At 36.1% G+C, this 21,156-nt stretch overlaps 1 protein-coding gene across 1 annotated transcript in view; it reads left to right on the forward strand.

Annotated features, from left to right (window-relative positions):
- Positions 1-21,156, forward strand: part of LOC6046522 (synaptogenesis protein syg-2) — a 587,979-nt gene that overhangs the window by 438,134 nt on the left and 128,689 nt on the right. The window contains exon 11 of the mRNA XM_038265832.1: positions 19,236-19,395. Coding sequence (XP_038121760.1) covers positions 19,236-19,395 — 160 coding nt within the window. The remainder of the gene's footprint in view (positions 1-19,235; positions 19,396-21,156) is intronic.

Genomic DNA, 21,156 nt, shown 5'->3' on the forward strand with positions numbered 1-21,156 from the left:
ATTTTTAAGTTTAAAAGTAAAATTTGAAAGTGGGCCCCAGTTTTTTTTTCATTCAATTTTTTTTGTAAAAATAGCTTAAGAAGTTACAAAAAGGCTCATAAAAATGCCCCAATATTCCAATTTTAAAAAATTGGAAGTTGCGATATAAGTGGCTATAAGGCGACATTAACTTTGACAAAATATATACAACGGCCTGACTTGCTTTATCCAAATTTCACTAAAGTACTTTTTGATAGTTTTCAGCCCAATTCCACATATTTTTTTCTGATCAGCAATTCCATTTTAAAAGAGCCTAAACCGAAAAAAAAGTTCTCCGATCGGGCTCTAATTTTTTCTGGGGGTTCCTTGGCCAAAATGATTAGACCCGTATTTTTTTTTGCCGTAAGGGTGACCTACATCGTGCTAGGGTGGTTAAAAAAATGGCAACTTTTGTCATTTTTCGCAAAAACCACTTTTTTCAAAAAAAATCATATCTCCGCGTCATTTCATGCGATTTTAGCTGTCTGCAAAAGAAAGGTGGCTAGTTTGGCTATTTGAGAAAAATAGTAAAAAGTTTAAAAAATCTAGCTTAACATTTCAAAAAGTCGTATGAAAAAATAAAACGGCATACCAAAAGTTGCGTATTTTAATTACAAAAATTGTGGTATCTTAACATGTCGATGCCTCTGTGCTCTGATGTACTAACTGACTTTTGGGCTAAAATGAGTTAATGATGGCATCTTCTAGCTAATTAAATTCCCTACAAAACGCTTCTAAGAGATCTGAAAAATTCGTTTCCTACGCGGAGATATCGCCCTGCAACCATTTGTACTAACTGACATTTTCGAACGCATCATGGATGTGCTCTCTTATTTTTCATCATGGCTTGACCTTTTGAAAACACGCAAATCCATAAAAATACGATTATACTATAATATTATGGTAAATTGCCAGGTGTCCTTACTAGTTTGAGCAATATTATGGAGCACTATTTTGAAGGCAATTAGCACAAGTGTGCACATTTGGATACGTGAAGAAGTTGTAAGTTAGACGAACTGTGTCAAATAATTATTTAGTGGCAGAGTTTTATTTTAATTGGATGACCCCTGAGTTAAGCTAAGTGTGACATTGGTAGGTGAATGTTATCGTTACGTAGTTTTTGGATTGATGACCCCTGCAATTGTGCTAAGTGTGCACAACGACTTAAAAATGTTTTAAATTGGATATTTGGGTTAGGCTAAGTGTGATATTGGTGAATATGATGTTGTTACGGTGTAACGAATGATGCGGTGTAAAGAATGTCACGGTGTAAGGAATTTTACGGTGTAACGAAAGTTACGGTGCAATGAATTTTACTGTGAAACGTATGCTGCGGTGTAACTAATGTTACGGTGTAACGAATGTTACGGTGTAACAAATGTTACGGTGTAAAGAATGTTACGGTGTAACGAATGTCACGGTGTAACGAATGATGCGGTGTAAAGAATGTTACGGTGTAACCATACTACGGTGTAACGAATATCACGGTGTAACGAATGTTACGGTGTATCGATTGTTACGGTGTAACAAATGTTACGGTGTAACGAATGTTACGGTTTAACGAATGTTACGGTGTAACAAATATTACGGTGTAACGAATGATGCGGTGTAACGAATGTTACGGTGTAACGAATGTTACAATGAAATGAATGTTACGGTGTAACGAATGTTACGGTGTAACAAATGTTACGGTGTAAAGAATGTTACGGTGTGACGAATATCACGGTGTAACGAATGATGCGGTGTAAAGAATGTTACGGTGTAACCATACTACGGTGTAACGAATGTTACGGTGTAACGAATGTCACGGTGTAACGAATGTTACGGTGTAACGAATGTTACGGTGTATCGAATGTTACGATGTAACGGATGATGCGGTGTAACGAATGTTACGGCGTAACAAATGTTACGGTGAAATGAATGTTACGGTGTAACGAATGTTACGGTTTAACGAATGTTACGGTTTAATGAATGTTACGGTGTAACGAATGTTACGTTGTAACGAATGATGCGGTGTAACGAATGTTACGGTGTAACGAATGTTAAGGTGTAACGAATGTTAAGGTGTAACGAATGTTACGGTGTAACAAATGTTACGGTGTAAAGAATGTTACGGTGTAACGAATGTCACGGTGTAACGAATGATGCGGTGTAAAGAATGTTACGGTGTACCCATACTACGGTGTAACGAATATCACGGTGTAACGAATGTTACGGTGTATCGATTGTTACGGTGTAACAAATGTTACGGTGTAACGAATGTTACGGTTTAACGAATGTTACGGTGTAACAAATATTACGGTGTAACGAATGATGCGGTGTAACGAATGTTACGGTGTAACGAATGTTACGATGAAATGAATGTTACGGTGTAACGAATGTTACGGTGTAACAAATGTTACGGTGTAAAGAATGTTACGGTGTAACGAATATCACGGTGTAACGAATGATGCGGTGTAAAGAATGTTACGGTGTAACCATACTACGGTGTAACGAATGTTACGGTGTAACGAATGTCACGGTGTAACGAATGTTACGGTGTAACGAATGTTACGGTGTATCGAATGTTACGATGTAACGGATGATGCGGTGTAACGAATGTTACGGCGTAACAAATGTTACGGTGAAATGAATGTTACGGTGTAACGAATGTTACGGTTTAACGAATGTTACGGTGTAACAAATATTTCGGTGTTACGAATGATGCGGTGTAACGAATGTTACGGTGTAACGAATGTTACGGTGTAACGAATGTTACGATGAAATGAATGTTACGGTGTTACGAATGTTACGGTGTAAAGAATGTTACGGTGTAACGAATGTTACGGTGTAAAGAATGTTACGGTGTAACGAATGTTACGGTGTAACGAATGATGCGGTGTAAAGAATGTTACGGTGTAACCATACTACGGTGTAACGAATGTTACGGTGTAACGAATGTTGCGGTGTAACGAATGTTGCGGTGTAACGAATGGTCCATGGTTCACTGAACCAGGATTGAACCACAAAGGGAAGTTTAAGCCGAACCAATAGGTGAACCTAGCCTAACCGGTTCATTTGAGAACTCTTGTTGTGCACACTTAGCACAATTGCAGGGGTCGTCCAAACAAAAACCTACGTAACAACAACATACACTAACCAATGGCACACTTAACATAACCCAAATATCCAACTCAAACACCCTTCAAGAAGTTGTGCACATTTAGCACAACTGCAGGGATCGTCCAATCCAAAAAAAACTACGTAACAACAACATCCACTAATTAATTGCACACTTAACCTAACCCAAATATCCAACTCAAACACCCTTCAAGAAGTTGTGCACATTTGGCACAACTGCAGGGATCGTCCAAACCAAAAAAAAACACGTAACAACATCATTCACGTAGTTGTGCACACTTAGCACAACTGTAGGGGTCGTCCATGTTCAAAGACTTAGTATTGATTTTTTTTTTGGAGCACTTTTGTTCTATTCGATACAAACCAAGAATTCATTGCAAGAGACACACTTGTTCTAACTGCAATCTACCATAACAATTCTATGGTTTGTGTCCTGAATATCTTGCATTTCTGAAAAGGTCGTATGACATGATGGAAATAAAATAAACTGGCTCAAAGTTTTTACAAAATCATTTTCTTCTGTTTGTAAGCGTAGAACTATTCGGTTTTCGTCATAGTTGGTCTTATTGAAGCTATTTCATGGATTATTATACTTATATTTATGAAACCTCACACTTCACTGAGTTTTTCTTCATAAAATTCAAGTTTTGACGGTAGTTGCTCTCGAAAACTACAATTTTCACAATAAATTTAATGATAAACAAGTCTATTAAAAAAGCATTGTTGAGATGAATGTTCCTTAACTAACAACAATTCAAAGTTAATACGCAAAAAAACATTGAAACAACAAATAACTACTATTTTTACAATAAAATGACTTTGCGCACTTTTGTACCAAATGCCACGTTGGAAGTATACACGACTCTGCCATCGAAGAAGCATTTTAGCTCAACTGCAAAATTCGCCCTGTGCACGTTTGTGCTAACTCATACAAATCACTGTTCAAGACACACTTGTGCTAATTGCAAGCATGATTTTTTTTCGTAATTTCTCTGCCAAATTTTTTTTTGCGTTTCAAAAGTTTTCATATTTTACCATATGTTTAAGTTATGTCAGGATCATACTTTAAAATTATTAGGACAATTGTTTGTCGACTAGTTTCCCAGAAACAGTTATTCAAAGTTAAAAAATCGATTTCCTCGTAACCACCAAAATGTCAGTTAGTATAAGAGAGCGCACAAGCATCGATGTATAGGTCATCGCTAAAATTTTGAAGTTATGGCAGTTTTAGTGAAAATGGTTTTTTTCTGCCGATTTCGTCATTCGCGTTTCAAAAAATTATATTTTGTAGACGTACGGTTCGACATCGCCAACTTTTTGATAAGTTATGTGAAATTTTCCGAGGAATCCGATAACAATATTTTCAGACATAGGCTTTTTGGTCCAGACACGGTCAAAACGCCATTTTAAGTTTTCATAGGACTTTTTCAAATATTAAGCTTGATTTTTGGAACTTCTTACTATTTTTGCGAAAAATGCCATTTTCGAACCAACCTAGCAAGATGTACACAGAAAAAAAAATCTTGGTAATATTACATCTGGGAAGGGGTACATCCAGGGTTGCCACATTTGATTCTGTATTTTTGAGGGTCTAAAATCTGTATATCTGTATCAGGGGGACGAAAATCTGTATTTGGAATCTGTATTGACATTTTTAAACATTTTTTTCAAAAAGCAAAATATTCTTAATAGTTTTTTAATGCATACAATCTAAAATTTAATGTGTGGGCTCATCCAGCAATTAAAAAAAAAAACATTTAAAGAATTAAAATTATTTAATTTTAATAAAAAATCGGGAAAATCTGTATATCTGTATGTTTTTCTTAAAATCTGTATTTCTTTATATACAGATTCTGTATGACCTCATTACCTCAAAAATCTTTAAAATACAGATAAATCTGTATTTGTGGCAACCCTGGGTACATCTTTTATGTCAGAAAAAAGGTGTAATTTTACCTCTGGAAATGTGCAATTTTACCACTTTTCTGGTGTAATGTCGATTTTTCAGTCTAAATTGAGGTAAAATTACATCATAAAAGAGGTAATATTCAACCTTCCAAAATGACAGCTTCCAAATTTACATTATTTTTTTCTGTGTAGTTCACCCTAATGGCAAAACAAAAAAATACGAGTCTAATTATTTTGGACAAGGAGCCCCCAGAAAAATGTTTTGCCTGATCGGAAAACTTTTTTTCTCGGCTTAGGCTTTTTTCAAATGAAATTGCTGTGATACAATATTGCATGAATATGAGTCAAAACAAATTGTATTGCAAATAACTTCGCTATTCTCCAGGCGTTAAGTCGTATTATTCTTGCAAGATTTTTGCCCGGCATCAATATTGATGAATTGGATTTTTTTTTTCTCGAAAACACAAAAATATTTTTATGTTTTTTATTTAAAATAATATTATCCTTGAAGTTTTCTTCCTAATCTGCTCGAATCAAAACCAAATGAAAAAAAAAAAACAAAAAAAAACATTTTGCCCGTTACATGAAAAAATGTAAAATGTTTCCAGAAGGCCCCGACTTCAACCAGGGAAAACCCTCCAGGGAGCACTACTCCAGCCGACCAAGGGTCACTGCGGATTCGAGCCCATTATGGCCATCACAGTAAAATCTAATGTCCCCCTTGTTTCGGAAGCCGCTATCGACCGCAGCAGATCGTTGTCACGCTATAGTGTGTGGGACAATTTGGGCTGTGATTGTATCTGCTGGAAAAGGGAAATCTTCAACAGAATGCCTTTTTGAAAACATAGGGATATTAAATTCAATCTGCGAAGTTGAAAAAATAGTATTACAAATGTTTTAAAAATTTACAAAACACATATAAGAGGCAGCAAAAGCTTCAGCGATCCCATGCTTGCAGCAAATATCGACCCACCTAATGAATTCAGCACCGAGTGCTGCGAAACAAGTCCAGTTTGAATTCATAATTAGAAATTACGGCCACTAACAAGCGTCAGTGCGAAAGGAGAGGCAAAATTATGGTGAAGAAATGTGATTTCGGCGCAAGGTTTTCTGTTGTACTTTTACAACATATGTTTTTATAAGAATCACAGGCAACGATGACAAAGTCTCGCGAGATAGAATTATTACTATTTTCAAAACGCATCAACACTCTCCTTACCATAGGTGAATTAATCATCCTTTGAGCGACGGTGCTCTAAACTGGAAAAGCGTCTCACTTTTCCGCTTTTCTGGTCACTTTATGCTGGCACTGTCTGCTGCCTGCAAGTTTTCATGGCGCTCGCGCGCGCGAGTTCTACCGGCAAATGAATTTTTAATTTGACCATCATTCAGATGCAAATCAGGTTAGTGAGAGCGCTCGCTTTTTTTCCCGAAAATGATGGCCAAACTTGAAAGCAGCGCAGTTAGGTGGTACAAAGGGAGGAGAAGGAGATATTTTTGAATGTTGATGGTTTCATGGAATGCACATAATTAAATATCGGAGTTGCTTTTATTTCGAGCAGTTCTTGAAATGTTTGGAAATGTTGGAATTTAACTTTTTGTTTCGTTTTCGTCAAGTTTGACATGATGCTTTTGAATAGTTTGTGCCTTTTTAATGTTTCAAATAGTTTTCAAGTTAACTTCTTGTGTGCTGAGAACATCATATCATATTGAAGTGGATGCCAGTAAACGCTACAGTTTAGTCAAGGTATGATTGATTTGGACTGCCTGAACACGCTCTAATCGAACGAATTAAATTTTAGTTTATTCTCTGCCATTAAATAAAATTGTAAATTTAATTGGGAAGCATTTTAGGCAGCCATGTGACCCCCATATTTGCGTCACCTCGTGGGTGCGCATGGTTGCTCAAGATAATTCAATAGCATTTATAACCGAAATTAACAATTTCATGTTCAGAGAGTCCAAATCTGTCAAACCTTGTTGAAACTTAAGCTTTCAACAACATTAACTTAAAAAATGTCAAGTTGTGTATCGTGTAGTAGAATATTTGACAATACAGTCGAAATTTCAACGTACCACAAATTTGTCCAAAGCGGAACAAGTTGCACTGAAACTGTGCCAATTATGTGACGCAAAAACTAATTGCCCAAAAGATTGTTCACTTGCCTTATTTCACCAACGACTTTTGGCAAAACTAAAAAAAACTGCTGATTTCTTCGCTGAAAGGCAAGACGGAAACCGTCCTCGAAGGCAAGCCGTTCAACAGTGGGAAAAAACCCGGAGCAGGAAACGCAGCCAGGCAATTGCAAATGGCCGCAATTACACGGGATGCAAAAGTTGTTTCCGTTCGCCCGACCCGAGAGAGAGATGAAATAAAAGTACAAAGTATTGCTGTAGTTTTTTCTCAGCTCCGGGAAAGACGGGAGGACGAACTAGTTCTGTCGGGAAATTGCATTTCCGTTTTTGTGTGTACTTTTCCTCGAAAAACCGGCCTCGAGCGTTTCTCCACCAGAAATGACACTAAATTTAGGTCCCGTTTTTTTCGCGTAGGAAGCAGCCTTCTTTTTTTTCGGTCCTCGTACAGAAAGGCCAAGAATCTAACCCAACCTCCCGGTGGAGGCTACAAAAAGAACCAGTCAGTGACTGTGGCCGGTGGCAGTGTTAATTGTTGACATACTTTATTTTATGGCTGCTCACTTCAACACTTGGCCGCGTGCACTTTGCGCGGGATGTCGGGAATGAAAAGCACGAAAAGTGGGTTGTTGCACGAGCTTTTCCACCCCTTGTGAGCAGGAGAACCACTTCTTTGCAATGGGGATTGAAGAGGTTTTTTTTAACGAATCTCGTTACATCTTACAGTTTCAGTGTGACTTTTAAATAGTAACAGTTAGTGAGGTTATTTTTAAAATTCACTTTTAAGAGCGAGTCCACGAACAGGGCATACTCCTTTGTATGGGACGTCGTTTGGACCTCACCAATCTGCCTTAAATTTTCAGGGATTGTTTGTACAAGCAGGTGGCCAAAATATAAGCATTCTAGTTAAACGAGAGGTGGGGCAGATCGGGACACAAAGTTGTATGGTTCAAAAACGTCTTAAGAGCAACTCTCTACGAAATCGGCCGATTTCGACCATTTTTATTTTTTTTATTTTTCGATTTGACTCAAACTTTGTGGGGGCCTTCCCTATGACCAAATATGCTATTTTGTGTCATTGGTTCACCCATACAAGTCTCCATACAATTTTGGCAGCTGTCCATACAAAAATGGTATGTAAATATTCAAACAGCTGTAACTTTTGAGTGAATTTTCTGATCAATTTGGTGTCTTCGGCAAAGTTGTAGGTATTGTTGAGGACTATTGAGAAAAAAATAGGAACACGGAAAAAAAAATTTGAGGATTTTTTTATCAACTTTTTTTTCACTAAAACTCAATTTCCCAAAATACGTATTTTTTGATTTTCGAGATTTTTTGATATGTTTTAGGGGACAAAAATCCGCAACTTTTGAGCCATAGAGAAACATGGTCACAAAATCTGCCGCCGAGTTATGAATTTTTGAAAAAATAGTGATTTTTGAAGTTTCATGCAAAAACAAGTTTGACATTATTTTTTAATGCAAAATTGAATTTGCAATCGAAAAGTTCTTAACATATTTTTTGATAAACGGCTCCGTTTTTTAGATATAGCACCCAAAAGTTTGATTTTAGCGAAATATTTGCAGTTTTTCAATTTTTAAAAATAGTGACCATGAGTGACCATTTCTAAAAATATATTTTTTGACATTGGCCAAACATTGAATATTACGCCCATTTAAAATGTTAGTTTTGATTTGAAAATTTTCATAATATTTTTTCGAAAAGATCGGAAAATTTCACGAATGTTTCATATATTAACATTGAAAATCGGACCATTAGTTGTTGAGATATCGTCATTAGAAAATGGTGGGCTGTTTGGGTGAGACTTAGAAAACTTTAATTTTCGTGTTTCTTTTTCTTTAAGCCGCTGTATCTCAGCAACCAAAGGTCCAATCTTCAATGTCTCTTAGACAATTTTATAGCAAATTTTCTGAACTTTTCAAAAAATATATTTTTAGAAATGGTCACTCATGGTCACTATTTTTAAAAATTGAAAAACTGCAAATATTTCGCTAAAATCAAACTTTCGGTGGCTATATCTAGAAAACGGAGCCCTTTATCAAAAAATATGTAAAGTACTTTTCGATTGCAAATTCAATTTTGCATTAAAAAATAATGTGAAACTTGTTTTGCATGAAACTTCGATTTTTTCCAAAAATCACTATTTTTTCAAAAATTCATAACTCGGCGACAGATTTTTTGACCATGTTTCTCTATGGCTCAAAAGTTGCGGATTTTTGTCCCCTAAAACATATCAAAAAATCTCGAAAATCAAAAAATACGTATTTTGGGAAATTGAGTTTTAGTAAAAAAAAGTTGATAAAAAAATCCTCAAATTTTTTTTCCGTGTTCCTATTTTTTTTCTCAAAAGTCCTCAACAATACCTACAACTTTGCCGAAGACACCAAATTGATCAAAAAATTCACTCAAACAGCTGTTTGAATATTCACATACCATTTTTGTATGGACAGCTGCCAAAATTGTATGGAGACTTGTATGGGTGAACCAATGACACAAAATAGCATATTTTGGTATAGGGAAGGCCCCCACAAAGTTTGAGCAAAATCAAAAAATACAAATAAAATCCATTTCCGGTTTTGGTAGAGAATTGCTCATAAATATTAAAAATTCAAAATGCATCTGAAAGGGCTTAAAAAATCCAACAAAATGCGGGGTGAAGTATCCCAATTGATAAAATCTAAAGCAAGTTATTAGCAATTTAATGCAAAATAGCAAAACTTTCAAACTCTAATAAAAAAGTGTTCCATCCAGATATTAACTCGATTCGACCTGGAGCTTGTAGGGGACATCTGGAACTACCATCTGAGACTGATAACACTTTGGGTAAGGCAGTTTCACACATAAAATAGACACTTTTACTTTTAGTGATTTTTTTTTTATTTGTAAATTCATGCTCGATGACTCCTAAGATTCCATTTTCTGGTGATAATTGTATCATATTCATGTTCCTGAGACAATTTTACAATAGAAACATGCATAAAAATGTTTATTTTCATGCACTTTAACCATTTTAAAATAGTAGTTTATGCAACAAGTTGCAAAAAGAGGATTTTTTCAGCACGAGTCGTACATTTATCCAACGAGGTTCACCGAGTTGGATAAATACGAAGAGTGCTGAAAACATCAAGTTTTGCAACGAGTTCCATACAACATTTTTTGCAATTCCAAAACACACACACTGAGTGAAATTTTAAGCCAAATTTTCATGTATTTTGTCAATAAATCGTTTAAATCAAAAAATGTTGAAAAGTGTTACTTTTCAAAACAAGTGCTGAAAAGTTCAACTTTTCAGCACCCATTTGAGTGCTGAAAAGTAGAACTTTTCAGCATTTATTTTGAAAAGTGTTGCTATTCGATTCTGTTATTTTTGGTACAGAAAAGTAGGCTATTTCGTCGTTCAAGAATGACAGGAAAAGTAAGTAGTTTCACGACGGAATTGCAAAAAATAAAGTTAAAAACATCTTCGATTCACATTTATTGAAAATTAAATTTGTTTTCAAAGATACCAGATGACAGCAGCTTCTTATTTTTCTTTAACTTAATTTTTTTAAAGGGTTAAAATGGATGAAAATAAACACTTTCATGCATGTTTCTATTATGAAATTGTCTCAGGTACACGAATATTGTAAAATTATCACCAGAAAATGGAATCTAAGGGGTCCCTCGAGCAAAAATTTACAACCAAAAAAATCACTAAAAGTAAAAGTGTCTATTTTATGTGTAAAACTGCCTTACCCAAAGCGTTAACAGTTTTTAATAAAAATCATTTTTTTTTTCGAGAAAGCGTGAACCGAGAAATTATAGTTTATTAGGTGACACTCAGAAACTTATTTTCAACCAAATTTTAACTGTAAAGCTGTATTCAGCATCAAAAAAGTTGAAAAAAGAAAGTTGTAGAAAATTTCTGAGCTTTTTTAAAAATATGTATTGCAAGGATGCTTCTGCTCCAAAAAGTAGTTTTAAACTGCAGCAAACTGTATTTTTTCGAAAATGTTCTCTTTGAAGTGCTAATAACTTAAAAATGGGTAATTTATCAAACAAAACAATAAGAGTCGTTTTCGATTGCAAGTTTCATTTTACATTTTAAAATGATTTTTTTTAAATATGTTAGACATTGTTTTCGATTTTGATTTGATCTGATAACCAACAAGGTCACAAGGATATGTAGCGGTTGACAATATCTTTTTTTTTTTTTCTAAAATCGCATTTGGAAAAAATATTTCTTTTGCATCATCCCAAATTTTAGGGCAAAATATGTCTTTTTGTCCATTGGCCGACTTTTCAAAGTTTTTGTCTCTCGGCTCTGGCCGTGGTCGAAGGGGAGAGCAGAAAAAAAATACAAATTTTAATAACAAGCCAAAATCTCAACATTTGAATGCAAAAAGTGTTTTAAAATGCATTTTACACTAGTTCAGTTATTTTGCAATCATTAGTTTAAAAAAAAAAAAGATTTGACGAAAACAGAAAAAAGCGAAATAAATCGTTTTGCGATAGTAAACATCGATTTTTATTAAATTCAAGAGATGTTTAAATCAACCCAAACATGCTAGAAATGATTCTAAACTCAGGGGAATGCATTTTAAATCAATTTAAGCTGATTGCACTTAAATTTCCATTGCACTTTTGATTTTTTTTAAATTTTTTTTTTGCTTTGAAGGGTGTGATGACAAAAACTTTAAATAAAATTTGCACCAGTCTTAAAACTTTTCAGAAAAAATCGAATAAAAACATCTAATTTTTTTGAATTTTACCTTAAAGGATAAAAATCCAAACAAAATAAAATGTTTCCACGTACCGTCAGTGGGGGTGATTATGGGTAAAAAACAATACACCTCTCGTAATTTCGTTATAAAAAAACAGTTTAAATGACATCGAATACCTTTCAACGTAGATTTGTTCTTAGATCCCAAAATATGGTGGAATTTGATGAACACTACACAGTAAAAAATAATGTAATTTTGGAGGATTGAATATTACCACTTTTATGATGTAATTTTACCTCAATTGAGACTGAAAAAGTGACATTACACCAGAAAAGCAGTAAAATTACACATTTTCATAGGTAAAATTACACATTTTTCCTGACATAAAAGATGTACCCCTTCCCAGATGTAATATTACCATGTTTTTTTTCTGTGTACCTTAAATGCCAATAGTTTGAAAATTGACCCAATCACACCCCTTAGAGCGGCTGACATTGGGTCAAATGAAACTAAAATGATGCTCAAATACAACGATATGGTAAAAACAATTCATCCAACAGTGTTTCTTGTTCGAGGAAATCGTATTGACATGCTACAATTTTTGAAGTAGATATTTTCAAACATTTGGGTAGTTTTCGAGCAAATCCAACAAAAATATTAGAAAAATGATTTTTCGAGAGGACATTGTTGACTAAAAACGTACCTCAACTTTAGACAGCTGCCAATAAAAAAGGATTTGTTCTAGGAACTAGATTTTTTCAGCAATGTCATCTTAAGATGTCCCCTACACAATCGTTTTAACAGAATTTAGTTTCATTGAGAAGAACCTGAGAAATGGTAAAATCCGTAAAAATCACTTTGACCCAATGTCACCCCCACTGACGGTACCTTTTTTTTACTGAAATTTCCTACACAGAAAAAAAGTAGTAATCCAGCAGCGTTTAAAAGGTGTAAAATAAATACAAAATAAATAAATACTATACAGTTAAAAAAATCATGGTAATATTACATCTGGGAAGAGGTACATCTTTTATGTCAGAAAAAAATGTGGAAATTTACTTCTGAAAATGTGTAATTTTGCCACTTTTCTGGAGTAATGTCACTTTTTCAGTCTAAATTGAGGTAATATTACATCGTGAAAGAGGTAATATTCAGCATTCGAAAATAACACCTTCCAAATTTACACATTTTTTACCGTGTATGTAATATTACACCCTGAAATATGCAGCACATATGGGAAACCTTCTTGACCGAAATGTCAAGCTCATATATGTGTTTATCCTTTCCGCTTTTCATAGGTTTGATGGCCCTGCTGGGCCAGTCCTTACTGTTGTTGCATTTGATTAAAAAAATTAACTTAAGTTTGGCTCAAAAATAGGGTTGGCAAGTCATAAATTAAAAAAATGGGCCTGGTACTAGAAAGAGGTTTGGGTGCTCTCCCCATTCAAGCCTTCGGACTCCTAGGTTCGAGCAGAAACTTGCAATAGAGACCACAAAATACCCGGGGGTCGGTAATGTGGATGGTTTTATTTTTTTTTTTTTGGTACTAAATAAAAACTGGTACTAATAAAAACTTATGAAAAATCTTGCAGACAAATCTAACATTTATGATAGGATAGGGAGTGAAGTTATGAATTAATTTAAAAGTTTATTGAAAAAAGATGATTTTTTTTTTATTTTTTGAACTGAAAATAGGTTAAACTAACTTTAAAAAAAAATACTTATTTATTTATTTTTCGATTTCGTGTTCAGCTCATTTATTTTGATTAAAAAAAATTCAACATGTGCAGAAAATAATATCTTGAAAAATCTGGTGCAGAAAGTGGTTGATCGTGAATGAATTATGGCTGACAGTTAAAAAAAGATTTATTTGGCTTTAATAGTTTTGTAGATATGAATGGAAGATATTAAAAAAAGGTTTTCGAGATTGAAAGCTGTTTATGATTCATTTTGAAAAAAAAAATCCTTGCCTATTTTTATAAACAAATTCAATCCCAAAAAATAACATTTTAAAATAAGTAACCTGATTTTATTAAATTTGGAATAATACTGTAAAAAATAATATACAGAAATAAATTCACTCCGATTGCCTGCCCCCATCCCCATTCGAGGGCAGTTTAATGGCGCAAAAATTAAACCGACGGAAAAAAAAAATCCATTAGCAATGTGGTCCCGGCTGGAAGCTACTGCTGCTACGGGCGCCCATTTGGCCGCATGAAGTGGCCCCTCCGTAAGAAACTCAAAAAGAACTGAACGAGAACGGTCCGGCAGCAAAAGGCAAGTAGTACAAAGATTAATTGTTATTAGTGCCGAAATGTTTTTCGATCATTACGGGCCGGAAATTTCGCAGTTGGGCGTTGGCACAGTTAAAAACAATTCATTTTGAATATATAATTATTTTTAGTTAAAACTTCACAAAAGGGAAAAAAACTCATTTTGCAAAAATATAAATTGATTTATTTTGTTCGGTCAAATTTTCCTCGAACGACCGGATGTTTGTTGGGCAATTTTTTGCGTGAAGGCACTTATTTTTTTCACCACCAGAGGCAAAGTGATGTTTAATTTCTTTTGGAAGTGAGTTGGGGCCAAACGGGACTGTGAGGTGGTAATTAATTGAGGATTGAGTAAAGTGCAAAGTTCTTCTGGAAAGGTTCACTTGGTGGGTAATTGCTAACACATGTTCCTGGATTCAGTCGGATGTGAAAAAGTAGGTGAATATTTTCTGTTTTGTAGTTTGTACGTTCTCATCATGAAAGTGAGGCTGTAAAACTGTACTGACCTGCAACAATTCAATGGATAAAACTAAAAAAAAAAAACAAAATCGTTCATCAACAATAAACTTAAATTGCTTCAATAAATCAAAATGGCACCCTTTACAGCTTTAACCACCCACATCTCTCGCTGTTCGTCTGACCTGTAGCGGTTAATTAAAAAAGGTTGAACTGCTGTCAAGACCATATAAAGAAACACGGAAACATACCAATAAAGTTCAAAACATTCATCAGATTTCCACCCCCCATGCCACAACCTTTTTCAAAAACTGCCAGCCAGCCTGTAACGGGATGTATGTTTATCTAAACATTTTTATGATCCCGAGCCAAAAGACTTTTATTTCATTTAATGTATCCGCCTTCCGTGTCAGGAAGAAACACATTTTCTCCCCCAACACCCACCACCCTCTCGACCTGTTTGAAAAAGTCTGTGTGCGTATACGCTTTAAAACAACCCCCCTTGCTTGTAATGACTTTCGAAAGCTTTCACTTGTACACCGAGATGGTGTTGGTCTTTTTGTTTTCACTCTTGGGTGCGCGATGTCTTCCAGCAGGGTGACTACTGTTTTTTTTTCAGATTGTTAACCTTCTTTCTTAAAGGATTTTTCACTCATTGTGCTTTCTATATCCCATTCTCCAGAATGAACCATTCCCTAAAAATGTACAGGTCTTTGCAAAAAAAAGGTTTATCTCATAATTATCACCAAATCTACACTTAAACTACTAAAACAGTACAACAAACATTTGTAGTACAAGTTCATTCTGAGGAACCTAAATTACATTTTCAAAAACATTGGCAAAGTCACATAAAACAAGTTAAACTTCCAATCCATTTTTTTTTTTTGAATTTCAAGAGTTCTTCTTTCCAATGCTTTTCAAAGATCAAAAATTGGTAAAAAACGGATTTTTGGAGATTTTTTAAATCGAAGCCCGTCTTAAGGTGTGGTTGGGTTGTAAAGGGTTAAGATTCACTGTTTAAAAAAAAAAATCTGAAAAAAAACTTTATATTATTATAGCGACCCAAAAAGCAGTCACGACTCGTACATTTACATTTACGATTACGACGAGTGCTGAAAAAACAAATGTTTGCATTGAGTTTCCTACATCATTTTTTGCGATTCCAAAATAGTAGTTTTGCAATTCCGTCGTGAAACTACTCTCTTTTCCTGCCATTCTTGAACGATGAAAAAACCTACTTTTCTGTACCAAAAATAACAGAGTCGAATAGTTACTCTTTTCAAAATAAATGCTTAAAAGTTCTACTTTTCAGTACTGAAATGGATGCTGAAAAGTTTAACTTTTCAGCATTTGTTTCAAAAAGTCATACTTTACAACATTTTTTTATTTAAACGGTTTGTTGGCAAAATACTTGAACATTTGACTTATGATTCCACTCATAGGGTGTTTTTCGAAATTGCAAAAAATGTTGTATGGAACTTGGTATGGAACTCGTTGCAAAACTTGATTTTTTCAGCACTCGTCGTATTTATATGTATGTACGACTCGTGCTGAAAAAATCTTTTTTTTTTTCACTTGTTGCATAAACTACTATTGACAACAAGTTGAATAAAGTAGATTTTTGCGCACGGGTCGTTTGAAGTCGTTGGAACCTTTGAGTTTGATTTTTTTATATTTTTTGAAGAAATAGGGCTGGAAATGGGGACGCTAAGTTTTCTTTGCGATTGTTCGTAATTTTCTCAGTTTTTTGATCGGAAGGCACGCCGTCGGATGAGTTCTGCTCGTTTATTGTTCTAAAAACACAGGTGAGCGACACAGCAAAAAAAGTGTAAATTTGGAAGGTGTAATTTTTGAAGGTTGAATATAACCTCTTTAATGATGTTGTTTTACGTCAATTTAGACTGAAAATGCGACATTACACCAGAATAGTGGTAAAATTACACATTTTTTCTGACATAAAAGATGTACCCCTTTCCAGATGTTATATTACCAGATTTTTTTTCTGTGAATGGGAACAATGTTTGTGATATAAATATCCGGTGCTTTTGTGTGTGCGTGTTTTTTTAGGATATACGAAAATGTCTCATTTGTCTACTGCGTTTGTGATTCTAATTTTTCTGTGTTTTTAGGAAGTCCTTCCTATATCATCGTTGATCGAAAGGCACGGCGTCGTGGAGATAAATGCATATATCGTTAAATGTTCATATCGATTAAATCTTCTGCAAGTCACAAGTCCTTTCTATATCATCGTTGGTCGAAAGGCAAGCTGACGTTTGGGTCGTCGATTTTATCATGGTGCAATTTTTTTTATATTAGATATCAAAATGCGCGAGTGTTTATGAGGATGGCTCGAGATGGTCAATTTTTCAAAACATTTTTTTTCGGTTATTTTTAGGCACCTAAACAACTCCCCAAAATTTGGCAGCTATTGGTTGCGTCCACACTTTGCGCAATGCATTTCAATTTTGTATGGGAATATATGGATAAATCTTCTTTTTACATTTTGATTTTCCACATTTTTATTTTTCACTAAGAAAATTCTCTTAAACATTCCCGAAGAAAGTATTGTGCTGTCTTGCTCCTGTCAAAAGATACAGCGTGCTCAAAACTGGTCTAAAACGTGATTTTCGAGCAAAAAACAAGTTTTATACCAGTTTTGAGGACGCTGTATCTTTTGACAGGATCAAGATAGCACAATACTTTTTTGGAGAATGTTTTAGAGAATTTTCTCAATTTAAACGCTATTGTGCTGGTTTGAAAATTTTTATGGAAAATAAAAATGTAAAAAAGAGGGGCTGATTCCCATAAAAAAAATGAAATGCTTTGCGCAAATTGTGGACGCAACCAATCGCTCCCAAGTTTTAGGGGGTTGTTTTGAGGCCCAAAAGGCATACAAAAAACATGTTCTGGTTTGATTTGATCATTTTTTAAATATTCTATGTAACGACGAGCCAGTCTAGTGTTTATGTGCTGCAAAATACCTTCCCACAGCATCGTAGCTCGGAGGGCTCGTCGTCGGGTATATATGTGTTAAGGGGTTACATGCATGTAAATCGAAAAAAAAGTCAGAGGTTGGTGTGAGCACACACTTAATTTTATTTGAAATCTGTTTTCGGGGCATAACGATATACCTTTTCATCTATCATCAAAACAAATTTGAAGACATTTGGTTGTATCATTGTATCATAAAAATATTTTTGTGTTTTTCATGTAAAAATTCGTCAATTTTTGAATTTTGTATTTTAAAAAAAGCCAAATTTCAAAATCGGGCTTCGTCATGCACACGGGATATGTCTTGAGAGTCTTCATCCCAAATTTTAGCCGATTTGGGCCATCCCATTTCGAGATATTGTGGCAGCCGTAAATCAACTCGGTGTTTCGATAAAAACGTTCAGAAAGTTCGCTAAGGCACGGCAAAATGTTGAGCTAAAATCGTCTCTAACTCAGTTTAATCATGTAATATCTTCATGAAACTTTCAGGAGTGATTGAAAATCTTCTTTTTAGTGGATTCAATAAATTTTAAATTTTGTGATTTTCTACATGTATGTTACCCCTTAAGTCCTCCCCATAGCATCGTAGCTTGGGAGGCATCGAATTTAAATACCTTACCCTACTAACAGAAATGAATTGTTAAACTTCAGCTGATCTGTCAATAACGGAGTAGCAACTCATTTGGCAATCATTTGGCCCGGGGTCAAACCAGCTAAGTGTACGGGTTTCTGCTAAGCAAGAGTTGGTAGCCTTATTTATGCACGAGACATAAAACAAGAACAAAAAAAAATATATCGTAGAATATAAGTTGTACAACATGACCTCTCCGACTAGAAAAAAAAATGGCGGTACACCCTATGTATTTAAATTCTCAACCGAGCCTACACCATGTCAAAGAAGCTCCCAACAAAGAAGAAGCTAATGTACGTGTGTTTTTGTGTACCAAAACATACACACACAAACAAACAAAAATACAAAAACATGGCAAACGGGAAAGTGCTTCATTAAAAGCGCGATGGAGGGAGGAAAATTGAAAGAAAATTATTTTTCAGTTACACTGACTTTCCCTCGCTCGTCGCGAAAAGCATTTTCCGCCACGCGACACACCAAGGGAACGGTTAGAAGATGGGACAGGGCGGATGTTATTTGTAAATTTGCTACTGTTTTCACGCGTGGGGCATCATCGCTGTAAAAAAAAGAGCGAGGGAGTCACTTTCAAGGGGAGCCAACTTCTTCAAGTACGTCAAGACGGGGGGCGTGGGAGTTTATCCACAGCCACTTCGTCGTTTGCATAAATGTCACTTGCCAGACTTTGGGATGACTATTTTCTTACGGCGCAGCCACTTGTGGTAAACACTTGATGAGGGTTTGAAGGCAGTTTTTGATTTGTTTTATCAGCTTTTAGTTTAGTTATTATGTTGAAGTTCAGATTCCGATTCGGTGGTTACGCCTTCAAATATTTTGGAGTCTTTTCCTGATGAATACTAAAAATCTTTCAATCAACGATAGGAACGAGACTCGACTTAGAACAGGACAATTTCACACAATTTACAACGCAAACAAATTAATTTGAACCCACGCCTATTTTGTCTGTCGTCTCTCCTTTTTCAGGACCAAGTCGTTCAGCACAACTCCAAGACGGGCGTGATAATGAGCAGCACGGCGCTGGCACTGCAGGCCGTCACGCGGCACCAGGCCGGCAACTACACCTGCATTGCGTCCAACGTCGAGGGGGACGGCGCGAGCAACACCGTGGACCTGAAAGTGATGTGTAAGTACTAGTCTTTGCTACCCTTAAAATACACCCAAACAGAAGTAGTCCAACTCCAGGCAGAAACTCTGGCAATCGACGCTTAAATTCGCGAATGACGACCGAAGCCCTCGATTTGGGTGTACCAAACGACAATGACACCACTTGTCTCGGTAATGCCGTCATTCCGACGTGATGAAGCAATCAAGTGCTGCCGTCGTCGCTGGATGCTGGAATATTGAGATCTCTTTTCCCCGAGCTTGAACTCTTCATGACACGACCCGACGACGATGTCTCTTGCCTTGTCGCAGCACCATAAAACGATACGTTATTATGCACCATTGTTCCGAACGCTCCCAATCTGATTATCACTCGCTTCTTCATCTTCCCCGTAGTCCTTCGCGCACTCCTCGCCAGTTTGTATACAAATTGACATCTTATACTGAAGCCGTATTAGTGTTCAAGCGCGGGAACGGCTCCTTCGTGGATAGACCAAGCTGAATCCCGGCTGAACTCTCGAACTCACCTTAACATGGGATAACAACGAGTGTGGCACCTCACCTCTTGCCTTTGTTGCTTACCAATTGGAGGGTACGATGTCCTATGTTTGAAAAATACAACTTCGGTCCTAACAAGAGCGCACGCACACCACCGTACCGCATTTGACAGTCAGTTGCGCACTGTTTTTGTTTTGTGTTGAGAGTATCAACAAGGCACCTTCAAAGTTCTCTCAAAAAGCTACTGAAACCAAACACAGAGTGACTGTCCTTTTCACCCCCCTAACCTCTTCAGTTTCTGTGTTGTTTCATATTAAAAATGTATTCAGCACACAAACACACACCCACCGACACCACTGCTCGATGACTGCAAATTGACTTTCAACAAGCTCGTATACAGTCGATAAGATGTACTCTCTGCGCCCTTCTACTTATAGACACACTCTCACACACTCAAACACAAGGTTTGTCCCCACGGACGAAGGCGTCGACGTTTTCATGGTTGTGAAAGTCACATGCATATGAGGGGAAAGCTCTCGCTAGCGTGAGACCCCAGGAAAACCAAAACAGAACGGAAGGAAAGTGAAGTGTTTTTTGCTCGGACAAGTTCGGTGGAGCACATTTGAGGGAGTTCGGCAGCCATGTTGGCATCGGTCGCGTTTTACTTCGTCGGAAATAAGTGTGACTATTTTGTGATGTTTTTCGGTGTTTTAAGGCCAGATACATCGTTAATCTGGGAGATAGTGATGAGATCTACTTCGGGATGGTGAAGTTTTTGTAAAATAGTTTGGTTTATTGTGTTTTTCGAGCGATTTATTTGGCGGTTCTGCGTGAAAGTTTTTTTTTTTTCGGCAGAATTCTTCTCTCCGAGAGTGAAAGTTTAAAGAGAAAGAGTGCTGTGAGTGGTTTTTTGGTACGACGATGACGGACGTGTGAATGGCTTCTTCAAGTAGATGCTGTTGCAGCGTCGTCATCATCATCATCATCCATCATTGACGACGTGACCAGCCAGTATTTTAGTGTGCCCAAGTTTCCGGTGAGTCCGCTCCAGGTTGTTTGGGCCTGTGACCCCTCTAAACAGCCTACTGTTTTCCGATTGGAAATGTGTTTGCCTCTCTTTATGTGAGTCCAGCTCCGAACTCCGAAGAGTGGCGCCCTGCTTTGTGAGTTTAACATGCGAGAGTTTGACAGATCGAAGAGACCTCCCTCCTCCCTTCTATGTGTGTCACTCAATTTACCATTCACATAATGCGCAACGGTACTCACGGCACTCACATCTGACAGT

The sequence above is a fragment of the Culex quinquefasciatus genome, chromosome 3 (genome assembly GCF_015732765.1).
Source record: "Culex quinquefasciatus strain JHB chromosome 3, VPISU_Cqui_1.0_pri_paternal, whole genome shotgun sequence".
Lineage (NCBI taxonomy): Eukaryota > Metazoa > Arthropoda > Insecta > Diptera > Culicidae > Culex > Culex quinquefasciatus.